Source organism: Semicossyphus pulcher, unplaced genomic scaffold (assembly GCF_022749685.1).
Source record: "Semicossyphus pulcher isolate SPU_LCO1_2020_fin unplaced genomic scaffold, fSemPul1.0.p SCAF_6, whole genome shotgun sequence".
Classification (NCBI taxonomy): Eukaryota; Metazoa; Chordata; class Actinopteri; order Labriformes; family Labridae; genus Semicossyphus; species Semicossyphus pulcher.
Window position 1 is genome coordinate 26,625,756 of NW_027211737.1, and position 23,168 is coordinate 26,648,923.

The 23,168-nt window shown below is 40.0% G+C and overlaps 3 protein-coding genes across 4 annotated transcripts; all 3 read right to left on the minus strand.

The window, feature by feature from the left end:
• Positions 1-363: 363 nt before the first annotated feature.
• LOC138610029 (ribonuclease inhibitor-like) lies at positions 364-6,644 on the minus strand. The gene is made up of 5 exons (XM_069682727.1): positions 6,638-6,644; positions 5,042-5,189; positions 4,127-4,300; positions 3,530-3,703; positions 364-1,313 (listed from the first exon to the last, which is right to left on the minus strand). Exons 1-5 carry the CDS (start codon positions 6,642-6,644, stop codon positions 1,301-1,303), a joined length of 516 nt encoding a protein of 171 aa, XP_069538828.1. The 3' UTR covers positions 364-1,300.
• Positions 6,645-8,323: 1,679 nt separating this feature from the next.
• On the minus strand, positions 8,324-11,154 carry LOC138610031 (ribonuclease inhibitor-like; the record flags this gene model as incomplete). The annotated part of the gene is made up of 3 exons (XM_069682728.1): positions 8,324-8,510; positions 9,242-9,415; positions 10,985-11,154. Coding segments are annotated over 3 exons (531 nt in total), but the record flags the coding sequence as incomplete, so codon positions are not given.
• A 1,332-nt stretch (positions 11,155-12,486) lies between these two features.
• LOC138609947 (protein NLRC3-like) lies at positions 12,487-19,673 on the minus strand. 2 transcript variants are annotated; one of them, XM_069682634.1, is made up of 6 exons: positions 19,602-19,673; positions 18,574-18,707; positions 16,050-16,282; positions 14,145-15,924; positions 13,246-13,419; positions 12,487-12,798 (listed from the first exon to the last, which is right to left on the minus strand). In XM_069682634.1, the coding sequence occupies exons 2-6, from the start codon at positions 18,702-18,704 to the stop codon at positions 12,594-12,596; spliced, it is 2,523 nt and encodes an 840-aa protein (XP_069538735.1). In that variant the 5' UTR covers positions 18,705-18,707; positions 19,602-19,673; the 3' UTR covers positions 12,487-12,593. The 2 variants fall into 2 exon arrangements, with proteins under 2 accessions (XP_069538735.1, XP_069538736.1); XM_069682635.1 differs by lacking the exons at positions 12,487-12,798; positions 13,246-13,419 and having other exon boundaries at positions 14,141-15,924.
• Positions 19,674-23,168: the final 3,495 nt, after the last annotated feature.

Here is a 23,168-nt window from a genome sequence, read left to right on the forward strand (position 1 = left end):
TTTATTATTCTTTGTGGGTATACGCCAAGTGCAATAATATAAAACAAGCTTGTGTTAGCACACTGGGTTGATTTTTATCTGAATGTAACCTGTAACCAAAGTTGTTGAGTAAATGTGGAAATACTCTCTCCAACTTAACAGAGATAAGACCGACATAACTGTCCGGGCCACAGACAGAAAGACACTGCGTCAGCTCTCACCTTCAGTCCCTCTCTCTTATATCCAAGAGTCAAGCGAGAAACCTGGGTGTTATCCCAGACTCTAATTTAAATTTCCACAGCCACATTAAATCCATAACTTCTTCTGCTTTTTAACATTTAAAAAACATAACTAGAGTCAAAGGAATAATGAAAAAACAAGACCTTGAGAGACTTAAACATGCCTTTATTTCCAGCAGATTAGATTACTGCGACGGTCTGTTCACAGGGCTTTCAAAACAAGCTGTTCAACGTATTCAAAATGCTGCTTCAAAAGTCCCGATCAACACTTGGATATACGAGCACATGACTCCAGTTTTAACATCCTTACACTGGCTACCCGTTACTCAGAGTTGATTTCAAAGTCTCACTGCTTGGGTATAAGCGGCCAATTACATTTTGGATATGCTTGAGACTTATGAACCAACTGAATCAGAATCGGGGTTTATTGCCAAGTAGATTTGCACATACAAGGAATTTGTTTTGGTGATTTTGGTCTAGAACAATTAACACAGAACTAGAATAAAAACAAGAAAATAGAATAAGATAAAGAAAATAGGCAATAAGAATAAAAATAAAAATATATAATACGTACAATATATATAATAATGTGAAAACTAGCAGGATCAAACTAAATCTAATACTTTTTAAATTTGTTTGTCAGCATAAATTAAGACTATTAATAATTGTTTTGATCATGACTAACACATTTAAAAGCTAGTGATTAATTTTTCATCATGAAATAGAAAATATTGAGTTGCTGACTTGCCGGCAACATCCAGACATCATAATCTGTTTGTAGTCAATCGAGAAACTCAGCAAAGCCTTGATTAAATCAAGACTTTGTTCAGTTTGAGTCGACTACTTATCTAAATAACTGGGAATATAACCAGAACATCGGAGAGTTATAGTTCAACATATATCAACCTCTACTGTTATTTAGAAATTAGTGGTAATAAAACAATAAAAATAAAAGGATGAAGCTCTCCTCTCCACTCTTCCTCTCAGTAACACGGCCCAGTCAGAGTCTCCACACACAAGCTGCTGCTTAAACCGCCCTGGATCATCAGCTGATCCTCTCTCGACAGAACCAGTGACAGATATCACTCCTTCCACCTGATGAGAGGAAAAGACAGTGTTTATACTCAGACTATCAGCTGTTAGCCAGTAATGTAGAGCATCCAGTATGAAGACAGAAGTGGAGTGATTTTGTAGCCTAGCATGTTTATGTTAACACACTGGAGAATTGCAGCTTGGAGGAAAAGGGAGAGTCCCTGAAAGCATCATTATGTCAGAAACAGTTCAGTCATGCATTTACTGTTGTAATGTTAAAAAGCAGTGGCTCAGCAACTCATAGACCAACATCCTATAAGATCATCATCAATCTGGCTTCAAAAAATGTCACAGCACAGAAACTGTGCAAACAATAACAGAGTAAATGACTTACTTCTTGCTTCAGATTCTGACTCAGCTTCAATACTGTCACTCTTAGACGATACGGTTGATCACCACATTCTATTACATAGCCTAGAAAGCTACGTAGCTATCATTGACACTGCGCTCTCTTGGTTTAGGTCATACTTACGACAGATCTCACTTTGTTATACATAACAATGATTTATCAGACCACGAGAATGTCAGATATGGCATACCTCAGGGATCTGTGCTTGGTCCTATTCTCTTCTCCATTTACATGTTGCCCCTTAGTTCACTGATCAATGAATACAAACTAGGTTCTCATTTGTATGCTGACGATACTCAGCTAGACATTTCCATTAAGCCTGACGCCTGTCATCAGCTGGTGAAATCTAAGGACTGTATACTGGACATTAAACAATAACTTCCTTCTTTTAAATACTGACAAAACTGAGATGCTAATTCTTAGTCCAAAGCACATAAGAAACACATTCTGTAATCTCACCATGAACATAGCTGGTTCCACAATTTCACGAAGCTCCTGCGTTACAAATCTTGGTGTCTTATTTGATCCCAACTTCATTTGAAGAACATATCAACCATATTACAAAGAATGCATATTTCCACCTACGAAACATTCGCCAACATTCGCCACTTCCTCTCAATGGCTGATGCTGAAACACTTGTTCATGCATTTGTCTCATCTAGGCTTGACTATTGCAATTCACTTTTCTCTGGCCTACCTAATTCCACTCTTGGAAAACTACAACTTGTACAAAACATTGCTGCCAGGATATGTTACCTCTGTTCTTATATCATTTCATTGGCTCCCTGTACATACAAGATCTGACTTTAAGATTCTACTTTTAACTTCTAAAATATATCAAGGACCTGAACCATTCTAATGATCACCCCTAGTCACTTCTTCTATACCAGCTAGGGCTCTACGAGCTGAAAATGCTGGCCTCCTGAAAATTCCAAAAATAAATAAATCAGTAGGCGGTAGGGTCTTCTCATACCAAGTAGTCCTTCCTACCAAAATTCAAGAGGCTAGCTCAGTAGACTCCTCTAAGAGTAAACTATACACATCTTTTTGCATCAGCCTATAACTTCACTTATTCTACCCTAAATATATAACCATTGTTCTCACATATATTTTCTCACTCTTTGACTTGTTTTTATGATATGTACAGCCCTTTGAGGCAAACTTTGTGATATTGGGCTATAATAAACTTTAACTTGACTTTTTTTGACTTAACAGCTTTTACATTAGAAAGCAGTAGTTTCTTATTTATTTATCTTTTCTGATCTTCTATTGGGAATATTAGCACAAAGCTAACAGGTGTTTGAGAGTAACTTCTCACCAGGCTGAGCAGCAGTGTCTTAAATACTTTCTCACGTCTTTTTCACTATTTTACTTCTCTTGAACTTTTAACCACACCCACCAGTGATGTCCCAGTGTACTGATCAATCAAACAAGGTCAGCAAAAAAAACAAAGAAAAAAATACAACTTCTGTGTTTGTACGGATCTTTCAGGAAACATGGCCATAAAATCATTAAAGTGATTGATTTCCAGGCTTCAGTCAGACTGATACTAAAGTGGACCATCTGATCAATTCTTTAGTGTTCAGATGGGGGTAAAAATAGGTAAGATCTGACAGTCTGTTTTACTACATCTTGTAATGCGGTCAGCTCTAATCCAACTTTATTTTCTGTACTCATCAATAGTACTTTCATTATCTTTCTGCTCAATCCTGAAGCCCATCACCGTTCTTCTCTGACAGCTTCATTAAGGGATGCAGACACTGGGAGGGAGGGTTGAGGAGGTTTACCAGAAACACTTAAACTTTGCTTTGATACTGTTTAGTTTTATGGTGCCCAAACCACCATGGACTGACTCCAACTGTCTACTGACCTTAGAGTCGCCAGTCTGCAGTTTGGACTCTTCACAAGATCAGAGAGCAGCTTCACGTCTGAATCCTGCAGCTTGTTTCCTCTCAGCTCCAGCTCTCTCAGATGGGAGGGGTTGGACTTCAGAGCTGAGGCCAGAGAAGCACAGCTGATCTCTGACAAACTGCAGCTCCTCAATCTGAATAAAGAAAAAAGATATGGAGATAAAATTAATTTAAAATCCAATTTGTTGTGTTCAAGCTTTAAATGTGTAAATAAACATTTTTGTAACCAACTGAAACTAAAGAAACATTTCTACTTCAGCCAGTGAACTTTATCATTTAAACAGACATTAGTTAAGAGGTTATTCTGGATACAGTTGTGACCATTTACTGAAAATCATAAACATTCATTTACTCTAAAAACTGACAGAGGACGTTTTCTCTGGTTTCTTTAACAAACAGAAGTCTTTAGTGACTGCAGAATAAATTTAGTTTAAAGAAACGTGAACATATGAACAACACAGAATCTATACGGTCATAGATGTAAGTTTTTTATAAACATGAGTTAGGTTCAGTAGTTAGTGAGGTCTACAATAGTAACAGGGAGTCAATGAACTGACCTCAGAGTCTCCAGTCTGCAGTTTGGACTCTGCAGAATATCAGAGAGCAGCTTCACTCCTGAATCCTGCAGCTTGTTGTCACTCAGGTTCAGCTCTCTCAGATGGGAGGGGTTGGACTTCAGGGCTGAGTCCAGAGAAGCACAGCTGATCTCTGACAAACTGCAGCCATGTAATCTGAATAAAGAATGATAATGTTACATCGTTACATCAGTTAATGTCTAAGAATCTGTTGACAGCTGAAGAGGGTTTAGAATGAAGAAGTTAAAATGGATCCTCCAAACACCTGAACCCAACAGGATGCAGGTTAAATACTGGAAATTACAAAAACAGAAATAGCTCTTATTTAGATTAACTACAACCTGCTACTTCAAGCTGCTACTTCAATAAAGTTTTAGTGACTTCACCTCTTCAACTCTGCCAGCTCCACCAGTGGATCAGACTATACAAACTCATGTTGAGCAGCCAAACACATAAAAACTCTGAGAAACTGATTTAAGATCCACTTCATGATCCAGAAGCTTCCAGAGATGCCAAATATATCAGGACAAATGGTGGATAAATGTGAACAGAATAAATCTGTATTAATTCTGTTACTAATAGAGAAGTCCTGAAATCAAAGCATCTACAATTAGAACTATTCAGTCAGTATCAGCATCATGACTTACAGCTTCATCACAATGTTGGAAAAACAAATACTGAATATATCTATCATTATCTGATGGCTGACATTGATAACATTTATTTAGTCATTTTCATTTAGATTTGTTTCTTAACATCTGAAAAACATGAGAAAGAAAAACTAATGAAAGTCAGGTGTGGATCAGGATAATATCAGCCTAATGTCTAAAGTTTAGTTTCACCGTCATTTTCACATCATATTAAACTCAGAATAGAAGAAAAAGAACGTTATCTGACTTCAGAGTCTCCAGTCTGCAGTTTGGACTCTGCAGAAAATCAGAGAGCAGCTTCACTCCTGAATCCTGCAGCTTGTTGAGACTCAGGTCCAGCTCTCTCAGATGGGAGGGGTTGGACTTCAGAGCTGAGGCCAGAGAAGCACAGCTGATCTCTGACAAACTGCAGCTCCACAATCTGAATAAAGAAAAAAGATATGGAGATAAAAGTCATTAAAAATACAATTTGATGCATTTTAAAGTTTTCAATGTGTAAATAAACATCAGTGTGTCCTGATTGTTGTAACCAACTGAAACTAAAGAAACATTTCTACTTCAGCCAGTAAACTTTATCATTTAAACAAACATTAGTTAAGAGGTTATTCTGGATACAGTTGTGACCATTTACTGAAAATCATAAACATTCATTTACTCTAAAAACTGACAGAGGACGTTTTCTCTGGATTTTTAATTTAAATTTAGTTTAAAGAAACATGAAAATATGAACAACACAGAATCTATACAGTCATGGTTGTAACTTATTTATAAACATGAGTTAGGTTCAGTAGTTAAATATGAGGTCAAAGTGAAATGTATTTATAGAGCGCTTTAAAACACACAGGGTTTGTACCAAAGTGCTTTACAGCAAGCTTAACAACAAACTTTAGAATAGAACAAATGAAAAAGAGCCATAAAAAGATTATTACATGACATGAATATTTGAAATACATGGACAAACACATAGAGAGCACACCCAAACATGAGCATGCTTACAGACATGCACACAAGTACACAAAACACGCACTCGCACACGCACACGCACATGCAAGCACACACAACTTGAAGCTTTTGTTAAACAAGGTAAAATGCAAACTCATGTTCATAATCAAAAGCTAGGGAAGGCCAAGGAGTAAAAATGAGTCTTGAGGCATTTTTTAAAGCCGTCGAGAGATTCTGCTGTTCTTATGCGTGATGGGAGGCTATTCTAGAGTCGGTGCGGCTGCAGAGAAGGCCCTGTCCCCAAAAGGTTTTCGGCATGATTGCGGGATGGTTAATAGCCCTTGATCAGATGATCTGAGGGGCCTAGCTGAACTGTATGGGGATATGAGTTCTGTATTATAGCTCGGAGTGAGGCCATGAAGGGCTTTCAATACGAACAGGAGAATCTTGTACAGCATTCTGTACTGAATGGGGAGCCAGTGCAGGGACGCTGCTATGGGTGTGATGTGTTCCCTTTTTTTGCATCTGCAAAGGAGTCTGGCTGCGGCATTCTGAACAAGTTGTTAATGGTGAATAGAGGCCTGGCTGATAACAATATATAGAAAGTTGCAGTAGTCGAGTCTGGAGGAAATTAAGGCATGGATGACTTTTTCTAGATCTTTGCGTGATAAGAATGTCTTGATTTTGGACATGATCTTGAGCTGAAAGAAGCTAGATTTGATGACTGTGTTAATCTGTTTATCATATTTCAGGTTATTGTTGAATGTTATTCCAAGGTTTTTTTTGCAGGGTTTTATGTAATTGTATAGATGATCGAGGGATTGGGCAAAGGTGCTTGTGGAGTTTGGTGGGTTGAACACGATCATCTCTGTTTTGTTTTCATTGAGTTGTAAAAAGTTACTAGCCATCCATCCCTTAATATCCTCCGGACATTTGGCAAGAGCGGTGGGTACAGTTTGGTCAATGTGTTGAATGGGAAGGTAAAGCTGGGTGTCATCTACATAACAGTGAAATGAGATTTCAGTTTCTCAACAATTTCACCTAATGGGAGCATATAGAGGGGAAACAGGAGGGGACCAAGGACCAAGCCTTGGGGAACCCCACATGAGAAGCTAGCAGGGGTGGAGAAGGAGTTGTTAACTGCAACCTAGAAGTCCTGTCTGTTAAGTAGGATTGAGGCCAGTCGAGGGCTGGTCCAGAGACCCCAACCAGTGATGCAGACGGTCAATTATTATTGTGTGGTCCACCGCTGAGATCTAACAGGACTAAGACTGAGGAAAGGCCACTATCAGCTGTTACAAGGAGGTCAGTAGTGACCCTCAACAAGGCACATTCTGTGCTGTGGTGTGCACGAAAACCTGACTGAAATTTTTCAAAGATGCTATTGCTGTTGAGGAAAGGTATTATCTGTTGGAGGACTACTTTCTCCAGGACTTTAATCAGAAAAGGACATTTTGAAACTGGTCTGAAATTGTTTGGTATTCGTGGATCCAGACATGGTTTTTTTAATAAGAGTTGAACTATGGCGTTTGTGGGACATTTCCAGATAGTAAAGAGCTGTTAATAATATTCACTATACTCGGACCAATTTCCCCAAGAACCTCCTTCAGCAGCTTAGTAGGAATGATATCAAGGCAGCAATTGGTGGGCTTTGAGCCAGAAATGACTTTGTCAAGCTGTGGGAGTGAGATGGGCAGAAAGGTATCAAATGTTGGTGGACTCCTAAGTGGATTTACCAAAAGCCGATCAGAGGGAGTGATGTTCTGTTTGATATCAATTTTGTCTAGGAAGAATTTTTTTGAATTTGGCAAGTGGATGGTGCTGCTCTAAAAACAGTGAATAACTGGCTAGCTGTGGTACTGGTGAGGACACGAGAGCAACCAGGAGCAATTTGTATAGGGGCAGAAGGAGACGGTAGTCAATTGAATACAATTGATTTATGATCTGAGACACTTACATCAATCATATCAAAGTTATTAGGGGAGAGACCAGAGGATAAAACTAGGCCCAGGGTGCGGTTTTTGACATGTGTTGGACCAGATATAGACTGACCAAGATGAAATGATTCAATAAGAAGTGGAACATTTTTGACCAGAGGGTGAGAGGGACAACAAACATGAATGTTAAAGTCACAGAGTATTAAAACACTGTCATAATTTGGCAAAATATGAGTTCAGAGAATTCACTGATGAAGGTGTTTTGGGTGTCTGTAAATCAGGACTCAGAGCACGGGGGGTTTACCATTAATTTTGAAGGATAGAGATTCAAATGATGTAAATTGGCCCACTGAGACCAGAGAGCAGGACATGTTCCTGAAGAGCACTGCTAAGCCACCACCTCGACCAGAAGGCCGAGGCTGGTTAAAGAAGTGAGGTGCTGTTTCTATTAGTGGGATGGAGTCACCGTGATTTAACTAAGTTTCAGTGATGAAGAATAAGTCAAGCTTTTTGGTATTAACAATATCCTGACAGATGAAGGTCTTGTTTGATAGGGATCTCACATTCAGTAACACAAATTTGAGTAAGTTAGGCTGAGAAGCCGCAAAGGGGGATAAGTGGCAAAGATGAGGTCTACAATAGTAACAGAGTCAGTGAACTGACCTCAGAGTCTCCAGTCTGCAGTTTGGACTCTGCAGAAAATCAGAGAGCAGCTTCACATCTGAATTCTGCAGCTTGTTTTGACTCAGGTTCAGCTCGCGCAGGTGGGAGGGGTTGGACTCCAGAGCTGAGTCCAGAGAAGCACAGCCGATCGCTGACAAACTGCAGCTCCACAATCTGAATAAAGAATGATAATGTTACATCGTTACATCAGTTAATGTCTAATAATCTGTTGACAGCTGAAGAGGGTTTAGAATGAAGAAGTTAAAATGGATCCTCCAAACACCTGAACCCAACAGGATGCAGGTTAAATACTGGAAATTACAAAAACAGAAATAGCTCTTATTTATATTAACTACAACCTGCTGCTACTTCAATAAAGTTTTAGTGACTTCACTTCTTCAACTCTGCCAGCTCCACCAGTGGATCAGACTATACAAACTCATGTTGAGCAGCCAAACACATAAAAACTCTGAGAAACTGATTTAAGATCCACTTCATGATCCAGAAGCTTCCAGAGATGCCAAATATATCAGGACAAATGGTGGATAAATGTGAACAGAATAAATCTGTATTAATTCTGTTACTAATAGAGAAGTCCTGAAATCAAAGCATCTACAATTAGAACTATTCAGTCAGTATCAGCATCATGACTTACAGCTTCATCACAATGTTGATAAAACAAATACTGAATATATCTATCATTATCTGATGGCTGACATTGATAACATTTATTTAGTCATTTTCATTTAGATTTGTTTCTTAACATCTGAAAAACATGAGAAAGAAAAACTAATGAAAGTCAGGTGTGGATCAGGATAATATCAGCCTAATGTCTAAAGTTTAGTTTCACCATCATTTTCACATCATATTAAACTCAGAATAGAAGAAAAAGAACGTTATCTGACTTCAGAGTCTCCAGTCTGCAGTTTGGACTCTGCAGAAAATCAGAGAGCAGCTTCACTCCTGAATCCTGCAGGTTGTTGAAACTCAGGTCCAGCTCTCTCAGATGGGAGGGGTTGGACTTCAGAGCTGAGGCCAGAGAAGCACAGCTGATATCTGACAAACTGCAGCGACTCAATCTGAATAAAGAAAAAAGATATGGAGATAAAATTCATTAAAAATCAATTTGTTGTGTTCAAGTTTTAAATGTGTAAATAAACATCAGTGTGTCCTGATTTTTGAAACCAACTGAAGCTAAAGAAACAGTTCTACTTCAGCCAGTAAACTTTATCATTTAAACAAACATTAGTTAAGAGGTTATTCTGGATACAGTTGTGACCATTTACTCTAAAATCTGACAGAATAGATGCTTGAGCAACATAGGGCTGTACGGAAGAAGCATTCTGGAACTTCCTGTGTCCAGTCTTGCAGAGGAGTACAAGTGCTCCAGAGTGAGGTTGGAAATGACACTGACGGAATCCCGTGACCCATGTGTAGCCCAAACAGCTCCCACCCTTGCAACTGGAAGGAAGTGGACCCCATCTGCAGCCATACGATACGCTAAGTCAGCCCTTAAGCACCAGGACATCGTTGGCCATGTACAACAAGGGAGAGGAGGCCTTGGCCTTGGAGAGAGCAGACCTGGCGCAAGGCAACTCCATCTCAGTGCTGATGTCTTGCGGTCGAGGAGGTGCGTCGGTAAGAACAAGCAATGAGGTGCACAAAGGCCGTCTCTCAGGCAAAGCAAGGACAATGGATGAAATTGGGAGGGAGTTGAGAAGAGAAAGTTCTCTTTGAGTGAGATGTGGGGCATGGAAGCATTTCAAACCAGCTTCATTCTACGAGCCACCTATGATGTCCTGCCATCTCCAAGGAACCTCAATCAGTGGTAGAAGACCCTACATGCCCCGTGTGTCCATCTCCAGCAAACCTGAAACACATTCTGGTTGGCTGCAAGACAAGCCTGACACAAGGCCGTTAACACCTGGCAGCACAACCAGGTGCTGAAGTGCCTAGCAGCTGCTCTGGAGACCATCTGGATCTGGAGAGTTTGTCCGCGAGGGAGAGAAGCAAACCACGGTCTATACAGCAAAATCCGACACTGACCAGCTGGGAGCGGCACGAGACTGGAGATTATTGGTGGATCTGAATCAAAGGCTCTGCTTTCCATCTGAGATCGCCACTACTAACCTCAAACCAGACCTCATGCTTTGGTCCTCCCACACCTTTTACATCATTGAGCTTACGGTGCCCTGGGAGGATGCTGTTGAGGAGGCCTACGAACGCAAGAGCCTTAAATATGCTGAGCTAGCAGCTGACGCTGAACAACGCGGTTGGAAAGCCAAGGTCTGCCCGGTCAAAGTCGGCTGCAGAGGCTTCGTGGGCAAGTCAGCTACAACGTTGCTTAAGGACATGGGAAACCGAGGCCAAGCCCAACACCAAGCCATCAAAGCAGCCGAACAGGCAAGTCGGTGGCTCTGGATTGAGAGGAAAGACACCTCTTGGAGCCCTCTGGAGGTGTTGTGGGCCTATCACCCCCCATACACACACACACACACCACCATGGCTCCTGTTTGGAAACCCCCATATTATCTTCCCCACTCTCATCATATCAAGTACGTGAAGCAAGCAAGAGATTGTATCCCCTAGTCCTAAACAGAACTAAACACATGAGGTCTGCAATAGTAACAGAGAGTCAGTGAACTGACGTCAGAGTCTCCAGTCTGCAGTTTGGACTCTGCAGAAAATCAGAGAGCAGCTTCAATCCTGAATCCTGCAGGTTGTTGACACTCAGGTCCAGCTCTCTCAGATGGGAGGGGTTGGACTTCAGAGCTGAGGCCAGAGAAGCACAGCTGATATCTGACAAACTGCAGCTCCTCAATCTGAATAAAGAAAAAAGATATGGAGATAAAATTCATTAAAAATCCAATTTGTTGTGTTCAAGTTTTAAATGTGTAAATAAACATCAATGTATCCTGATTATTGTAACCAACTGAAACTAAAGAAACATTTCTACTTCAGCCAGCAAACTTTATCATTTAAACAAACATTAGTTAAGAGGTTATTCTGGATACAGTTGTGACCATTTACTGAAAATCATAAACATTCATTTACTCTAAAAACAGACAGAGGACGTTTTCTCTGGTTTCTTTAACAAACAGAAGTCTTTAGTGACTGCAGAGTAAATTTAGTTTAAAGAAACATGAAAATATGAACAACACAGAAACAATATATGGTCATAGATGTAGGTTATTTCTAAACATGAGTTAGGTTCAGTAGTTTATTAAACACATGAGGTCTACAATAGTAACAGAGAGTCAGTGAACTGACCTCAGAGTCTCCAGTCTGCAGTTTGGACTCTGCAGAAAATCAGAGAGCAGCTTCACTCCAGAATTCTGCAGCTTGTTGTCACTCAGGTCCAGCTCTCTCAGATGGGAGGGGTTGGACTTCAAAGCTGAGGCCAGAGAAGCACAGCTGATCACTGACAAACTGCAGCGACTCAATCTGAATAAAGAAAAAAGATATGGAGATAAAATTCATTAAAAATCCAATTTGTTGTGTTCAAGTTTTAAATGTGGAAATAAACATCAATGTGTCCTGATTTTTGAAGAAATAATCTGAATAAAGAATAATTATGTAACATCATTACATCAGTTAATGTCTAACAATCTGTTGACAGCTGAAGAGGGTTTAGAATGAAGAAGTTAAAATGGATCCTCCAAACACCTGAACCCAACAGGATGCAGGTTAAATACTGGAAATTACAAAAACAGAAATAGCTCTTATTTAGATTAACTACAACCTGCTGCTACTTCTACGAAGTTTTAGTGACTTCACCTCTTCAACTCTGCCAGCTCCACCAGTGGATCAGACTATACAAACTCATGTTGAGCAGCCAAACACATACAAACTCTGAGAAACTGATTTACATTTCACTTCATGATCCAGAAGCTTCCAGAGATGCCAAATATATCAGGACAAATGGTGGATAAATGTGAACAGAATAAATCTGTATTAATTCTGTTACTAATAGAGAAGTCCTGAAATCAAAGCATCTACAATTAGAACTATTCAGTCAGTATCAGCATCATGACTTACAGCTTCATCACAATGTTGATAAAACAAATACTGAATATATCTATCATTATCTGATGGCTGACATTGATAACATTTATTTAGTCATTTTCATTTAGATTTGTTTCTTAACATCTGAAAAACATGAGAAAGAAAAACTAATGAAAGTCAGGTGTGGATCAGGATAATATCAGCCTAATGTCTAAAGTTTAGTTTCACCATCATTTTCACATCATATTAAACTCAGAATAGAAGAAAAAGAACGTTATCTGACTTCAGAGTCTCCAGTCTGCAGTTTGGACTCTGCAGAAAATCCGAGAGCAGCTTCACTCCTGAATCCTGCAGCTTGTTTCCTTCCAGGTCCAGCTCTCTCAGATGGGAGGGGTTGGACTTCAGAGCTGAGGCCAGAGAAGCACAGCTGATCTCTGACAAACTGCAGCGACTCAATCTGAAAAAAGAAAAAAGATATGGAGACAAAATTCATTAAAAATCATTTTGTTGTGTTCAAGTTTTAAATGTGTAAATAAACATCAGTGTGTCCTGATTTTTGTAACCAACTGAAACTAAAGAAACATTTCTACTTCAGCCAGTAAACTTTATCATTTAAACAAACATTAGTTAAGAGGTTATTCTGGATACAGTTGTGACCATTTACTGAAAATCATAAACATTCATTTACTCTAAAAACTGACAGAGGACGTTTTCTCTGGTTTCTTTAACAAACAGAAGTCTTTAGTGACTGCAGAATAAATTAAGTTTAAAGAAACATGAAAATATGAACAACACAGAATCTATATATGGTCATAGATGTAAGTAATTCCTAAACATGAGTTAGGTTCAGTTCTTAATTAAAAACATGAGGACTACAATAGAAACAGAGAGTCAGTGAACTCACTCCAGAGTCTCCAGTCTGCAGTTTGGACTCTGCAGACCAACACACAACAGCTTCACTCCAGCATCCTGCAGCCCATTGACACTCAGGTCCAGCTCTCTCAGATGGGAGGGGTTGGACTTCAGAGCTGAGGCCACAACTTCACAGTGAGTCTTCGATATTCCACAATTGGAAAATCTGTTATGACGTAAACATTGCGAAATATATTATTAGGAATTAATAGGAAATATAAAAAATTACTTAATCGATGCATTTGAAAAATAAACAGTTTCTTTTTTTGAAGATTGAAAATAAGTAACACTCAGGTTCACATAATGTGCACAGACATCTCAGTGTAATCTGTTTCAATATACAGTATGTCTCCACAAAGTTAGAGGCTAGAGAGACAATTCAAAAACAAAATGCTTTCAGTGCAGAAAAAATGAGTCTTACAATGTGTGTCTGGCTTTATACAGCACCTTGTAGAGACAACTCAGGTAATAATAACTTTCAAACGCTTATGTAGTGATAAACCACAACCTCTACAGTTGTTATCTTCTATTACCAGGTCAACATGACGCCCCTGTCACTCAAGGGAAGGTTCATAGAAGACTAGATGTAATGATTTTTAGAAATAAACATAAAATCTGTGTTGATTAAATTGACAGCCATAAACACAACTATAGATCTACTAAAAATCGACAGTTTGTTCTCAGAATTTAAATCGGCTTAAGAGGATCTGTAACATTATACCTTTTTTCCCCCAATAAATTACTATTTTTTTGAATTTTATGTTATAATGTGTAGATTTTAATCAGATTCAGGAATACTTTATTTATCCTCGGGGGGGAAATCAGAAAAAGACCAAAGACCTACAACACGTATCTACACGTGTCTGTATTATTATTTAAATCATGACTTACAGAGCCTTTCTGCAGTTCCTGACAGCTGGAATCAGTCTCAGTCGTCCCTGATCAGTTGTGTTGTACTTCTTCAGGTCCAACTCATCCAGAACCTCCTCTGACATCTGCAGCATGTAGGCCAGAGCAGAGCAGTGGATCTCAGAGAATCTCTTTCCTGATCTGTTCTCTGATTTCAGGAACTCTTGGATCTCCTGATGTACCGAGTCGTCCTTCATCTCCATCAGACAGTGGAAGATGTTGATGCTTCTGTCAGGAGAGATCTTATCACGGTTCATCTCTTTCAGGTTATTGATGACTCTCTGGATCCTTTCTGGGCTTTCCACTGTCTGACCCAGCAGGCCTCCTAAGAGTCTTCGGTTGGACTTCAGGGAGAGGCCATGAAGGAAGCGAACAAACAGGTCCAGGTGGCCATTCTTACTCTGAAGGGATTTCTCCATGGCACTCTTCAGAAAGGCATCCAGGGATGTCTTTCCAATGAGAGCCGCCACTACATCTCTGTTCCTGTCTGTGTAACAGTGGAAAACGAAGACTGCAGCCAGAAACTCCTGAACACTCAGATGAACAAAGCAGTAGACTTTTTTCTGGAAGATCACACACTCTCTTTCGAAGATCTCTGTACAAACTCCTGAGTACACCGAGGCCTCTGTGACATCCAGACCACACTGCTCCAGGTCTTCTTGGTAGAACATGATGTTTCCTTTCTCCAGATGTTCGAACGCCAGCCTCCCCAGCTTCAGAAGGACTTCCCTGTCAGCCTGTGTCAACTCCTGTGGACTCGTCTCTTGTCCCTCATCATACTTCTGCTTCTTCCTCTTTGTCTGAACCAGCAGGAAGTGTGAGAACATGTCAGTCAGGGTCCTGGGCAGCTCTCCTCTCTGGTCTGTGGTCAACATGTGCTCCAGAACTGTAGCAGTGATCCAGCAGAAGACTGGGATTAGACACATGATGTGGAGGCTCCTGGCTGTTTTGATGTGTGAGATGATTCTGTTGGACAGCTCTTCATCACTGAACCTCCTCCTGAAGTACTCCTCCTTCTGGTCCTCAGTGAAGCCTCGTACTTCTGTCACCCTGTCCACACATGTTCCAGGGATCTGATTGGCTGCTGCAGGCCGCGAAGTTATCCAGATGAGAGCTGAGGAAAGCAGATTCCCCTTGATGAGGTTTGTCAACAGCACATGGACTGATGACTTCTGTGAGACGTCAGACACAACCTGATTGTTGTGGAAATCTAATAAAAGTCTGCTTTCATCCAGGCCGTCAAAGATGAACAAAAGTTTACAGACAGCGAGCATCTCGGCTGTGAGCTTCTGTAATGTTGGATGGAAAGCATGGAGCAGCTGGAGAAGACTGTACTGCTCGTCTCTGATCAAGTTCAGCTCCCTGAATGAAAGCAGAAAAACCAGACTGATGTCTTGGTTTTCCGAGCCCTCTGCCCAGTCCAGAGTGAACTTCTGCACTGAGAAGGTTTTTCCAACACCAGCAACACCGTTGGTCAGCACGACTCTGATGTGCCTCTGTTCATCAGGTAAGGCTTTAAAGATGTCATGGCACTTGATTGAAGTCTCATGGAGGGTCTCCATCTTGGAAGCTCTCTCGAGCTGCCTCACCTCATGTTGGGTATTTACCTCTTCACTTTGTCCCTCTGTAATGTAGAGCTCAGTGTAGATCCTGTTGAGGAGGGTTCCACTTCCTGCTTCATCAGTTCCTTCAGTCACATGTTCACATCTCGCCCTCAGACTGATCTTATGCTCATCTAAAACCTCCTGAAGACCACTATCTGCTGAGAGAGAAGAAAAATATGTGTTTAATATATATTAAAGGCACTGCATACTCACATATTTCCCTGTAATACATTAGAAAGTCCTGTTTTCAGACACAATGACATCAGCAGATGGAAAATCTTACTTTGTACAGTGCTGGTCTGTCCGGCTATCTGCAGTCCTGGTCTTGTTATAGATCTTTCTCCACACTGGGGACAGGAGGAATCTCCAGACGAACCAGACTGGTCCTTGTATGAGGTGATGCACTGTCTGCAGAACCAGTGTCCACAGCTGGTAGAAACTGGATCTCTCAGGACGTTCTGACATAAAACACAGCTGGACAGCAGCCCCTCCTCACAAACACTCCTCTTGTGCTTTCTGGGGAAACAAGGAAAATCCCTTAAATTATGAATCATTCTTAAATTAAATGCAAAACACTGTGTGGGGCTTTTACAAAATCATAAATATCTGCAGCCTGAAAATGCAGTTACCGAAGAAATCAAACTGTTATTCTCATGATGCTTTATTGAGGCTACCCAGCTTTTGTTCTGAGAATGTTATGTGCGATGTCCTGGTAATGTTTTGAGCGGGAAGTTTTTATTTGGTTCCCAGAATGTTGCTTTTAATAGCAGGAGAACGTTCTCTGAAAACATTTTCAGAAAGTTGCAGTGAGAATGTTCAAATCACATTTCAGGAACGTTTTATAAATCACGTTCTGACAGTTCAAGTCATACTTACATCCTGAAAAGATCCTCAGAATGTTGCAGTGAGCATGTTCTACCTTGTTTTTACGTAACAAGCAAATGTTTTCTAAAAGGCGTTCTGACATCCCAGGCCTCAATAACATCCTGAAAATATAAACGTTTAGAAACGTTGTTTTTTTTCAAATGTAATTAGAACTTGTAGGTCATGTTACAAAGTTATGGGAACGTTCCCTGCTAGCTGGGTAGTGGCAGAGGGCACAATGATTTTTTTTTCTGGCAGATTTTTACCATTTTCCCAGGTTATCCATATTTAAGGTTATTCTTGGTTCCGAACCATTATTGGTCATTTCGGCAAAGGAATTACCGGAGAGGACGCGTCAGCAGCACAAGCCACAGCCCCTCTATCGATGCCACAAGTGCAAGAGATGCCAGCGCTGTGATGACAGCGCTCCGTGGCTATGGAGCCGTTAATTTCTCCACAGCCTGTAAAGTCCTCATCAGAGATTTCAGTGAAATGTATCCCGAGGGGGCCAAGAAGGGCAAGGTAACCTGCTTGATCCCCGTCTCCAGTGTGCCAGCAGCATTTTATCCATTAATTATAACAGATAAACGTAACTTTTGATACCGCACATCTTTTTGATGAGGTGTTTTCATTTCAAATGTCCAACTGTAACCAAAGACATTCGGGCAGTGACATTAATTAATATTACCATGTATAATGCACTCGTGTAAAGAGAGGGAGAGAGAGAGTGCGCATGCATATAGACAACGCAGGCGCGGCGCAAAAAGGTGGTCATTTGAGCATGAGACACGTTGTTCCACTGCACACATTTCAGTTTATTGAAGTGTATGAACTGAACTGTAGACGGGAGTCCTTGTTTGTTGACAAAGTGATCGCTGTCTCACATACACCACACGAAGTGCAACAGTTACACGTATCATATATACATTTTTGGACAAAATTATTAGTAGGGACAATTCAGTAATTTCCATACACTCTTCTACGCCCTTGATATAGCCTGCCTATTGTTTTTCATCTCAATAAATGCAGATAATATTTGGCTGTAGTTTTACCCATTTGTCCGTAACATTAAAGCTTCCAGGACACGTGGACCGCCACAGATTTTCTTAAACAGAAACCCTGATGCACACAACTACACACAATCCTGCATGAAGGTGCAGACTTTTTAAGCGTCATGCCATTGTTTCAAAAGAGGTATCGAGAATGGAGTTCTTTATCGATATCATATTGAAATTTACAATTCAGGTAATCTCTATTTACAGATTCTACTTAGTAGAACAGTCTACACAGAAGACTCTGTAGACAGGGACGTGGATTTCCAGGAAGGCAAGTGTACTACGCTTGTAGTGTGAGTAATATTGACCAATCACGTATCAGCAGGCTGCAGCGTATGCACAAAAAAACAGTCCGCGAGGAGAGCTAAAGCAGGCGGAACGTAATGCGCTGTGATGCCATCCCTGCTCCCATCAGCGTGATCTGACGATGATTTAGCTTCTTGTTAATCTCTAAAAACAGACATCTGCAACAAGTTCAGCTAACAATCTGTTCTAGATCTGAAATTTAACTTGAGATGAATTCCCTTGACGCGGTGTCACGAAAGCATTTTAAAAGTTTTCTTCTCCTCTTGAGGACAGACCTGACAACGCTTGAATTTTTACTTCTAACAAATTTGCAAATCTGTTGAAATTTCGGCAAAGGTAAGACCCATTAATTTAAATAAATCACAAGAAAACGTTTTTTCTATTTGCAACAATGCAGTATGCAGAAAAGGAAGTCGTTTATTGCTTACCACCCTGCATGTTCACTGGTGTCCCCAGAGGCTATATCATCTCAGACTATAGCCGATGGGATCTGAGATTGCAATTCAGGTAACATGACAACCCTGGTTTTCTGTACTCAAAATGCTGTTGCTAGAGAGTTTCGTGGTTAAAAAGTTCCCTTACTTTGTTTCTGAGGGTCCTGGTTCCTTACTGAAGTCCGCACCAATACCTTTAGACCGCTCACTCTTCATAGATAGACAGCTGGGCATAGGAGACTTTGCTCTGTCCTCCTCTTTCTCCACACAATCACTCATCTTCTGGGGGGGGGGATTAAAAAAATCATCTCATTAATTACAGGCTTTGTCATTAATTAATCACATATATCAATGATTTCTGTGAGAAGCACATCACATGTAGACTTACTCAGTCTGGGTTACCCTGTTTCTAGAGGGTTATTTCTTACTTTCACACTTTAATTGCACTCTCTTCTTCACCTTAGTAAGTTCTAATTCACAATCTACTTTAATCTGATCACTTTGCTTTGCTTCAGTCCCCCCAACACAACTTCACCTCTGCTCTCTGCCCAGCTGCTTGCCCCGCCGCCCTTGTTCTGTCTGTGTCTGCTTTGTTGCCTGTCTGCATCAGCAGTCTGTTTAATTAAGTTTAATTAAGCACGTGAGCCACGTGTGCACGAGGGACGTTATTAATGATGTAGCGATCAAAACAAAAAAGCTTTATAAACAGCGACAATCTATGCATTTACAGTAGGGACATACGGAGATATACAATAGGATTGTTTACATTACGTAACAGAACTGATTGGGTGTTGACAGAGAGCGTCCGATGTCGGGCCCTGAGGAGTAAACTGGTCCCGATGTTGTCGAGTCCCTATTAAAGTATGTCAAAACCATGTTCACTGTTTTTGCCAGATTGTCTAGTGTATTTTACTAACCTGAATATCTGCCTGGTTCTGCCTGTTTGTCCGCTAATTTACTGTGATTTTGCCCCTAGTCTGATCTGTTGACATAATCTCACTATCTGCGTTGTACTTGACCATTTCCCGTTTCTGAGACTGATATGAAATTTGTCTCTAAAATCATCAAATTAATAATGTGTATTGTTCTTTCAATCTTCCTTCACATATTAATCACAGACTTTGACAATTTAACAATAATAACATTGAATTTACTCTCACCCTGCCTCAGTCTCACCTTTTATTCCTTGTGCTCAGTCGTCTCAAAATGGATGATCGCTAACTGACTTTGTTTCACTTTCTGTTTTTTTGTAGGTGCGTTTGAGATGACTGCCGGTGTCACAGTTTAACTGGTGTTGAATTAACTGGTGGCGGTCACAGGATGTGTGTGGGCGTGGCTTATGAGTCCGTTGTACACAAACGAGGAAATACACTACTACTTTTTCGCTGCTGTATTTCATTAATTAATCGGTGTCTTTTGAGACATTGTAAGACACACAGTTTGCTGAAACACTCATTTTTCTGTGGACAACATTACATGACAATAGTGGACCATACACTCGCCACCGCTGATCGCTACAAACGTGTCGTCTCTGTTTCTGTTTTCTTAAAATAAAGTAATGCCACGGAAACATCGAGTAACTAGAGAGGATCGTCAAATCGGTGAGCAGGTCACAATAACTCAAACTCAATACATCTAAAGCAGGAGTCATCTGTGGTGTAAAAGAACACATTAACTGGTCAGCTGAAGTTTGAATTAACTTGTGACGTTTCGCTGTGTGCGGCTGTGGTTGCAAAGGCGATCTCAGCGCTCGTTTTTATGATGCCAGAGCACTGACGTGCACAGATGACAGATGAAAGATGAAAGTTATCCACAAGTAACTGTCAATAACTCTCGAATTTAGTTTCTACGTTGCTTGCGTATCTTGCTGCACAGTCCCAGGGAACTTCAACCTGTAAATCAGTTTGAAACGATGTCTAATGTAAATGACTGTGTCGATACCTGTTCAGTGCTACAATAAACTGTCACATTGTTGACCGACACCAGTTAATTCAAGCACCAGTTAATCTGGTACACCGGCTCGCCTCGACAACAGGCGAGAGTAGCCGATTGCAGTCGGGGGAGGAGTCATAAAGTCGGACACTTCTTTGTTGACAAGTTTGCTACTGGCCTAGTCAAGTATCTATAATACTAACGCCTAACTGTAAATTGATGTGAATAAAGTCTTAATTTGTTATTATTATTATTATAATTGTTGGATTTAAAATTAAGTTCTCATTGTATTTTATTCAGCAGGTTTGATAGTTATTTCGATATAAACGCCATTGCAGATATGTTTATTAAGACAGCATTCATGAGGAATGTGTCAAGCATTCAATTGTGAATGGCAGTACTTCGATAAAATTGTTTGGTGTCTGTCTGGCACTTCATGAAGTTTAGTGAATAATGATGAATAAGACAAATGTCTCATCACTTCCTTGTGGGGGGTTGTCAAAGCTTTTTTCAGTCAATAACGGCTTCATTTAAACCAAAGCAAGTCGAGCAGGCTAATGTTTGCCCATGACCATCATCTACTCCACTAATCAAGGTGTTTGCTGGGAAATTTGAATAGACGGAGCGAAAAACAAGACGAGTATCTGCAAACAAAAAATGGTATAAACAAACATAAATACAACAGATTTGCAAGACATTTACACTACACAGCACAAAAGAACACAACATTAAACATGTCAACACAACGGTACACAACTGATGAAGCATTGGAGATGCCGACACCTGGTGCAGCGAGGAGTCCAGCCGCCGCATCGATCCTTTGAAAGACAATTATTTAGTAACGTAACCTTATTTATTGTTCGGTTTCATTTTAATAGATTGCCATTCACACACAAACAAACCTCAAGAGTCAACAATGTAACATTACTATTTGTTTTCAGTAAAAGACATGACCAGCAAAGTGTTTCATGTATTGCGTCATCAGATGTGCCCTTTTTATAGTTTGTCAGAAGAAGGTTGTTTATTTTAGATGCATTGCATCACAATTCAGTTGCTGATGCTTTCAAGTTAGCTAGAAATGTTAGCAGGGGTATACAGTGTGTTTCAAATCAAAAGTTTTGAAGTCTGTGTGTGAATATGAGGTAGGATGACAAAAAATAAAAGCATAAACGAAAAGACATTTGTAGAGATTTATACATGCACATCTTCTCTTTTTATTTTAGTCCAGAGAATGAGAGAGAGGATGGACAGGCAACTGTCCCTGTCAGCATGCCTCCTGCAGACACTGATGCTGCAGCCTGTATACAGGAGGGTCCGGGCTGCCAGCACAGGAAGAGGGCCACATCAAGACAGTTTCACCATGTGTTACAATGTTTGCATTTGTTCATTTTCAGTTGATAATATATTTCTCTGATAAAAAGTCACTTAAGCTTCAGTATCCTTTGTTCTGATAATAATAACATTTCTATTTACTCTTAGAACCTTTTTTGGACACATCTACATGGTCAGTAAATGATACTTAGGAATACACCTGTTTTTTCACTGAAAAATGCCTAAAATAATACTGTAATAAATTGCTGAAACTGGCTTAGGAAAGGTTTGATGTGAACAAAAAATTATTTGGAAGTCTAAAACATGTAAGTAAAAATTTCTTAAGTAAAAAAAATTGATGCCTGATGTTTAGTCACAGTAAAAAAAGAATCTGGTATATATCCATTATCAGACAAAACTAATGTAAAACTGCGACTTTAAATGAGCCAGAGTAAAAGTTAAGGGTCTCCTGAATCAAATGATACATGATGCTGAGTGCTTCAATAGGTTAGAAAAACAAAATAAATACAGGAGAGTCAGGCGACCCCAAAAATGGGCTAGGGTTTTAGGGGTTAGGCTAACTAGAAATCACAGGTGTGTACCTTTCTTATGTTACATGTCTCTTCATGATCATCTCCCTATACTCAACTCAAATGAAAATACATCAAATAAACCAGTCAGCAAACTCAACATAGTTAGCTGGGTGGCCCTACCTTTAGCAACTGTGGTTGTAGGTCTGTTAAAACATTCACACGTTTTCACTGCCAGCATGGTCCTGGAAAAGCGTCTTCAAATACATGTTGCTATGGCAATTGTCTTTGTAACACCAGAAGAACTTTCAAGATCAACTAATGAGTAACAAATTATATCATGAAGTCCTTATTAATCTGCTGACTTGTCCCCCAGCTGCTTTATTGCAATACTGTTAACACACACTGCAAATTGTCCTCATAACACGCAGGCCTGGTGTATTTTAAATTTGTTTAGTTTTCTACTCACCTCCATCCAAAAAGCACTGAGACCCATCTGGTTATGATCAACAGTCAGACGAGTCAGCTGACATTAAACTGTGTCAACCTCACGGACAACCTACAATAAAGAAACACACTCATACATGAAAACAGTCCTCCTGCGCCATCACAACACAGTCAAAGCCTCATGGTGTCTGCTGCTGATGGTTGACAACCAATGCATCATTTTTAGGGATGCACGATATAGATTTTTTGCCGATATGCTGATATTTTCCAACTATTTTTGCTGATACCAATATATTAGGCACATGTTTTTTTCCACCTAATTGCAGAGAACATCAAGTCTCCCCTGTAGTGGAATTGATATCATGCCTACTCGCAGAAATGCAGAAATAACATAATACAGTAATACAGTGCTTTTTAAAATGTACACATTCACTGGGCAATAAAAGACTTAAACACTACGAGTACTTAGGTTATGTACACAATGCCATATTTATTTGTATGTAACATTTTCTTTCAGATAAAA